The following is a 7,748-nucleotide window of genomic DNA, read 5'->3' as shown; positions in this document are numbered from 1 at the left end:
AACATAATGACTAGTCGCATGACCATTTATAACTTTTAATAATAAAAGAACTTAATAAAATAAGTTAAAGAATTATTTTATAACTTTTAATATTAAAATGACTTACTAAAACAATACCCTACAGTCATATGACCATTTATGTACTATATCCTAAAATATAACATAATATTAAAATATCAGACAACTAAACAAAAACAAAACTATTAAATTTAAAGATCGATATAAATTAAAATAAATTTAAATATTAAATTAAAACGTTAAAATCAAGATTAATAAATAAAAAACTAGAAATAAATTTAAAACGATTATTAATCTATCGACTGAAATTTATTTATTTATTTGTTATTTATTACGAAAACGAGCCGATTCCGTTTCCCTATGAAATCAACTTTTTTTCAAAACTTACTTTCAAATATATAAAACCTAAAGTTGAGAGGGAAAGTAAGTCACACAGCCCGGGAACCCCAAAAGTGCGTTAAAGATAAGAAGAAAAATCCCCAAAATCTGATAATAGAAGAAGCTACGATGCAGTCGAACGAGTTTGATGGGAACGCGGCCTTTTCTGGGGGCGGTTTCATGCCATCACAAGCCACGCAGACCGCCCCTGACCGCCCATCCTCTTCCTCCAAAGTATAATCGTCTTTATCCTATACTTTTCTCATTTTCTTTTGTATTTCCTTATCTTTCTCGAGATTTTTTGTCTTTTCAGTTTAGTTTATTATTTTTCATACAATAGTTCCTGTGCGTGTTCAGGGAATCACCTTTCGCCGTTTTGCTCATATTTCTTTTGGTTATTTTTCTGTTTTGACGTTTAGTAAATATTTACTTTTGAGTTAAATTGCTTGAGGTAGAAACGTGAGATTTGGTTATTTGTTCACTGTAGTTCTATTGAACTTCAAGGTTTTATTATTATTAGCGTATTCTTTTTGAAATGTCCAGAACAGTGACGCGCGCTGCTTGCTTCCACTTACGGTGAAGCAGTTGATGGATCTCTCCAGAGGTGGAGAATCTGATATTTCCATTGAAGGTGTTGATGTCAACAACGTAGGCTTCGATCAATTGTTTTATCTCTTGCATGAACAATTACTATTTTCAAAATACAATTGATGTTTGATTTTTTTTTTGCTTTTTTTTTTGTTTTTAGATCGTGTTAGTGGGAAGGGTATCCAAAATAGACAATGCTGTTTCAGAATGTACTTTTAGAGTTGATGATGGCACAGGATGGGTTGAATGCACCAAATGGTTAATCTTCTCTCTTTCTTTTTCTTGTTCTGTTTATTTTTCAGTATTAGAATGCTTTTGTTTAATAACTTTACTCTATGCTACTATTTATTGTTTTTGTTTTTGAGATTTAACTAGGGTTCATGAGCATATAGACTCAGTTGAAGTTGATGCGATCTCGTAAGTTATCTTGCATTGCATTTCTAAGTTTCCTCATGAGTACTATAACTTGGAATGACAGGTTTTTTGTATATCATGGCATTCAAGTGTCTTGTTCATCTCAGGGTTGGAATGTATGTTCGTGTCTATGGTCAGTTAAAAAGCATTCACGGTAGAAGGACTGTGCACACCTTTTCAATTCGGTACGAATTCAAAATTTTACTTATATATTGAATTATATTCTTACATGATATTTCATCTTTTCACCCTCTTATTTATTTAATTTTTGTTGTGCGAGAGAGCAACTTCAGTTGGTTTATTTTTTTATTTGTGAATTAAAACTTTCAGTTAGTTTCTACTAGTGCCAGTTATACCAAATAAATCAGGGTCACTTTGGAATGACGTACTGGAATTTATTTTATTGTTTCATAGCTGAAAGGAATGGAACTTCTTATCCGAGTTGTTATTTGATTCTGCTTTTAAAATTTCATCTTCATGTCAAATTTTTGGATGTTGTAGTTAGAGTTCTAGATTTGCATTCCATTGTTGCTTTCAGGCCCTTTATTTATTCTAATGAGATTACAATAGCTTTAAACCTTGTTTTCAGGCTTGTTACTGATTATAATGAGATTACAAACCACTTCATCGAGTGTATCTATGTTCATTTGTACAACACCAAGATGAGGGTAAGAGACTGAGAGTTGATACTCTAGTATACAAAATTACATTCCAGCTTATTTGAATGTAAATGTGTATTTATTGTGAGGAACAACTTGTTTTATCTCAACTTTTTATATAGGGTTGCATCAACACGCAGCCTCGGATGACAAATTCTGTTGGTGGCATGACTGCTCAGCCTCAAGTGGCAAATTCAAATTTTGGCAACCCAGGAAAGGGCTACAGTTATGAAACTAACCAGGTGAATGAACTGATGCAGAGTACCTATCTAAGTTCTTTGATTTACTTGATCCTGATCTCATTTTTTCTCTCCTCTTCACCTGGCCAGTATAACAATGATGAAGAACAGATCCATGCTCTTAGTTCAACGGTCTTACAATTCTTGCGTAGGCCAGCAAGCATGTGAGTTGTGAATGATATTTGATGAACCTGATTGATTTGGTTGAAATTAAATTTTTTTTCTTTTTTTTGTTCAACCTGAGTTATTGATCACGTTAAACTGAACTTACATTGTCCTAGAGTTTGCAGATCTGAATGCCCGTTGCATGTTTTTGTCAAAATGTGATAGCTAAATAAATTATCTAATGTGTAAGTATAACATACAAACATCTTGATAGAACAAACATTTTACATGTATCCGAACTACTTATGGTAAGCATCTATAAAAATTGATGATAGCTTAAACGGTTGAGCTACGTACCTCTCGCCAGCCTTCAACACGATTCTATAAAAATAGATTGTTTTTATATTCAAAATACAGATCTTTGTTCTTGAATAATAAAATATCAGCTCAATTCTTTGCATTTCTCTGCGGTACATTTCTTTGTTTTACTTTTTCTAAACATTGCAACCCTTTAGTTCTTTGATTTCATCTTTCTGTAACATCAGAAATTTTCATCTCTGGTTCTGGTAATTCTAACAATTGACAAGAAAATAAAATTGGCAGTGAAGACTAATAATATATTACAGTTTCTTGTTGAAAAGAATATCCAATTACTGATTATTAATCGTGATTAGATTGAACGCTATTTATTTATGAAATAAATATATAATTTTCCATTCTAATGTTATATGTTTTGATAATTGAAACCCACGGGCTTGGTTTGCTTCAGTTTTAATTATAATGTTATGAACAGCAGGTATTCTTACCAATCATGGTGAGATTTTAAAGCTTGGAAATTTCAACGTCTCTTTTTTGTTGTTGTTGTTGTAAAGTAGTTCCAAGGAGTATGTAACTTTGAAATGGTGGCAGAAATATTTCTTCTTGCGTGTTAGAGTAGAATGTTGAGTTTCAATTATGTTTCAGTGCATCTGAGATGGGGGTATCCTCTGTTGTCATCGCTCGAGAACTAAATGATTCCGAGGATAAGGTCAGGTATGTCTCTTCCACCGATCTTTCAACCATGCAAACACTAATTTGTTCGTAATCATAAACAATATGCAAACTGTATTTTGTTGTTTGACAGGCAAACTTTAGAGTTCCTTGCATCTGAGGGCCTCGTTTACACAACCACTGAAGATTACTACAAATTCACTGATGCCTGAGATATTTTGACGTGAGTCTTTAGAGCAAGACTTATGTTAGTCTCAATGCTCTGCTTTTGGTTATATATACTATCTATAAGTAATGTCAGTCTTTAGATCAATACTTATGTTAGTCTCAATGCTCTGCTTTTGGTTATACTCTCTCAGTAATATCAGTCTTTAGAGCAATACGTATGTTAGCCCTTAGTCTAAATGCTCTGCTTTTGGTTATACTATCTATCAGTAATGTCAGTCTTTGGAGCTATACTTATTTCTTGGCCTTAATGTTATGCGTTTTGATTGTACTATCTGCTTTTGCTGTTCCAAAGAGGCTGCATTTATCGTGCAGTCATTGTGGCAAACCATTGTCACATGTTCCCTGGTCATTGCTCTGGTTAGGGTGAATAAAACTCGATTCTTGAATTTCGAGTTTTCGGTTTTAAATTTAAGAGTTTAATGAACAAGAAAACATCTATTTCTTGATGGGGAAACACGTATTGGACTTTAAAACTTTAAGAGTTAAGTAATTCGAAGGATACATGTTATGTTTCACTTAAGATTACCTTTCTACAATATCTATCTTTAACCAAATATATAAAACGTCCTTCCCTTTCAGTGTTGGGCTTTGACTTTAGTCGAAGCAGGCAGCCTGTGCCATTACATTCTGCACAACCCACGTGAATGAGTGCATCATATTATGAATTTAGTATACTAATATATACCAATCCGTAATATCTTAAATTTGGGTAAATTCACAATAATCCCAGTCCAACCAAGCCATGTGCTGCAGAGCAGAATCACACGTCATCATTCAGTTTGTTGGCATTCATCACTTTCACCAGCATGATTAATATAATCATTATTATAAGGTTAGAATTCACTTATATAATGTAAAATATTTTTAGTTTTGTACAGATTCATGATCGGTAGATCAATAAAAATGGGTAGCTCAGATTATCCTTTAGTGAATATCTCCTCGTTTATAAAATATATGTTACGAGCCGTCCTTTTTGATTAATTAAACAACCTATCAACGAGGATTAATATTTTACTCAGTTCATGCATGCCTAGTTAAAACTGAGCAATGCAAGGCAAAGCGACGGTGGGTGTTAACAACACCTAGGAAAGGCAACGGGTCGGGTTCAGGGATGGTTTTGCTCGCCCAGTCCCTGACCCTGACCTGATCCCCGACGGTTTTTTTATTGGGGCGCCCCGTCGGGGATTTTTTTTGACCTGTCCCTGAACCTGACCCGAAATATTATATCCGAATCCGAAAATATTTTAATATATAATTAATATAAAAAATATAAATATTATATATATAATTAATATAAAAAATATAAAATATTATATATATATAATCGGGGCGGGGATACCTTGCCCCGAACTCGACCCGAACAAATTCCCGAAAAATATCCCCGAACCCGACCCGATATCATTCAACCCGACTCGTTCCAAACTTGATCGGGGTTTCGGGTTTCCCCGTTGAGTTCGGGTCATATTGCCATCCCTAACAACCCTTAAGCGTAAATATATTTTAGGGTAAATTATAGTTTTAGTTTCTAAAGTATTAGTTTTTGTTTATTTTTGTATTTAAACTTTCATTTTTTTAAAATTATACATGAAGTTTAGTTTTTATTTCATTTTAATACCCAATTTAAATTTATCGTTAAGTTTTGAAATGATTAAAAGATTATTTACTAAAATGGATCAAAACTTATAATTTGGATATTAATCGCATTAAGTTTTTAATTGGATATTAAAATGAAGTGAAAACTGAACGTTACATATGATTTTGAAAATTAAAAGATTAGATACTAAAACATATCAAAATTAATAATTTAGATATTAGATGTGTATTTTACCTTATATTTATTTTTTTAAAAAATAAAATATTCAATTAAATTAAACCGTTAATCGAGGCATGATATAATATTGAATCAGAAAGGACAGAAAGCAAACCATGCATGTTGGGTTATCAACTAGTGACGTGCTTCACACTCTATGATTTGGTTCGTGCACTTTAATTTTGATGGAAAGCAGCGAATAGTAATCACCACGTTATCGAATTTGATTATTTACACATATGATGATCTCAATTAAGTAAATTCATACTAAGGACCAAATGAATAAATAAATCCATATAGGTGATAAATAAATTATTGTTATTCTTTAAGGTATTGAGTTCGAGCACTAGAAATATCAGGGGTGTAAATGTTAAATGTAAAAATGATTAAGAGATATAGTTGAACATATCTTATCTTTGTACTTATCATAATGTTTTTAAACGAAAAATTCAAATTAAAATAATTATGACTTAATTTGAAAATTTAGGATTTTTGATTAATTTGGGATTTGATCGAATTTGAAGTCGTCGTCGACCTTTAGATTAGGTAGGTCGAATACATAAAAATGTTGTTTAAAACAATTTTACGAAAAATTATTTTAAATACAAAAATCGGTCCAAGTTACCAAAAAATTATTTTTAAAAATTCGGAAGCCGGTTATGCGTGGGGAAGGGTGAGCACCACACAACGCACAAATTGATGCCTAGTTGCTTATATGTTGTCATAATAGTAGAATATGCAAATTCAAGTCTAAAATTAAAATACGATCCTTTTTATCAAACAATGATTAATTATTTCGAATCATAAAATTGTACGGAAAACAAATCAGATTTATTTAAAGTTCACTTTTCGTTCGAATGGCCTCGAATCGTATTTCTCTTATAGGGACGTACTTTTCACGTCCATTCTATAGCGAACATTCTTGAAAATATTCGAGTGAGTGACATTTAACAAATTATTAAATAAATAAGCATTTAACAAAAATTAAAAAAATGTACATAAATATACTATGTAAAACATATAAATATACATGCACGTATACATACACATATAAATATTTAATATGACAACACATACATGGTAATATTTACAACAAAAATATGCACGTTCTAAGTTAAGGGCTAATATACGATAAACAAATAATACAGGGATCAAGATGCATGAATACAAAAATACAAGAGCTAATTAGACGATAATTCGATTTTTCAAGCATAAAATAGTGATTTGGTTGCATATAAACGAAGGTTCGAGGAACTGAAAACATAAATAGACTGATTTTCAGCAATATTGGAAACAAGAGACAAAATATAAACATAGCATAATTTAAGGACCATGCACATGAATTAACCATTTCATTTAATGGTTAAAATGAAAATTTACAAAACCTGCGAGGATCAAAACAACTATTTGCCCACATGCAAAAATACGGGGATCGTCCCTTTAAAACGACACCGTTTTACATGGCCTATATAAGGCCCTTTTACTTTTTTTATTTCACTCTTTTTCTTTTCCTCTTTCTCTTAGATCCGATGAGCCTCTGGCGAGGTGCTCCGCCATCGACTACAGTCATATTTTGGCGGCCTTTCAAGCCCCGATTACACTTGTGATTCATCTCAAGGCCTTGAGCATGAATATGGGCTTGGTTTTCCCCAAAATGTCCCGAGCTCCACAAATATGTCAAAAACCGTTTGACTTTCAATATCTTCGATCTCCATATCTGGCTATCTGATCGCTTTGATTTCGGAGTATGTTACTCCTCTCTCTCGTGCGCTCTTTCTCACCGTCCCAATCCACAATCGAACCCTCCAAATGCCGACGAGTAACTTTGACCGAATGTAAGCCCCATTTTCCTTCTTTTTTCCTTTTCGATCTCCTTTTTTCTGATTTTTTTGTTTGATTCCCCTCTCTGCTTGCATGTTGGTTTATATGCATTTTTTGTTTGGTTTTGGTGAAGCTATGATGGCCAGTTGATAGGGGAATGATTTCATTTCATCATTCCCAATTTTACGGGATTGTTTTATCTTTTTATTGAAGAGGTTTGGATTTGGTTGGATTTTGACTGATTTTCCTCACTATTTGTACGAGATGGTGATGCTGAGTGGTGGAAACGACGACTGGCGGATGATGGGAGTACGTGGCAGGAACAATGGCTGTGATACGACGACAGTAGCTCCTTAGGGTTAGGTCAGATTAGGGCTAGGGTTTAAAAACCCTAGTTGGGTCAGGTCATGTTTTTCATTTGAGCCAGCTTAGTTGGGCTTTGGGTTTACTGACTTGGGTCGGGTCCAACTTGAGTATTGTAAATTGGGCCTCGGTTAT

The 7,748-nt window shown here is 33.1% G+C and overlaps 1 protein-coding gene across 2 annotated transcripts; it reads left to right on the top strand.

The window, feature by feature from the left end:
- Positions 1-447: 447 nt before the first annotated feature.
- LOC120132308 (replication protein A 32 kDa subunit B-like) lies at positions 448-3,832 on the top strand. 2 transcript variants are annotated; one of them, XM_039149099.1, is made up of 10 exons: positions 448-630; positions 940-1,044; positions 1,145-1,242; positions 1,360-1,401; positions 1,506-1,583; positions 1,988-2,066; positions 2,180-2,299; positions 2,387-2,460; positions 3,365-3,433; positions 3,525-3,832. In XM_039149099.1, the coding sequence occupies exons 1-10, from the start codon at positions 526-528 to the stop codon at positions 3,601-3,603; spliced, it is 849 nt and encodes a 282-aa protein (XP_039005030.1). In that variant the 5' UTR covers positions 448-525; the 3' UTR covers positions 3,604-3,832. The 2 variants fall into 2 exon arrangements, with proteins under 2 accessions (XP_039005030.1, XP_039005031.1); XM_039149100.1 differs by lacking the exon at positions 3,365-3,433 and having other exon boundaries at positions 2,180-2,304; positions 2,383-2,460; positions 3,538-3,832.
- Positions 3,833-7,748: the final 3,916 nt, after the last annotated feature.

The sequence above is a fragment of the Hibiscus syriacus genome, unplaced genomic scaffold, assembly GCF_006381635.1.
Source record: "Hibiscus syriacus cultivar Baekdansim isolate YM2019G1 unplaced genomic scaffold, ASM638163v2 tig00110560_pilon, whole genome shotgun sequence".
Taxonomy (NCBI): domain Eukaryota; kingdom Viridiplantae; phylum Streptophyta; class Magnoliopsida; order Malvales; family Malvaceae; genus Hibiscus; species Hibiscus syriacus.
This window is presented reverse-complemented; position numbering and strand designations above follow the sequence as displayed.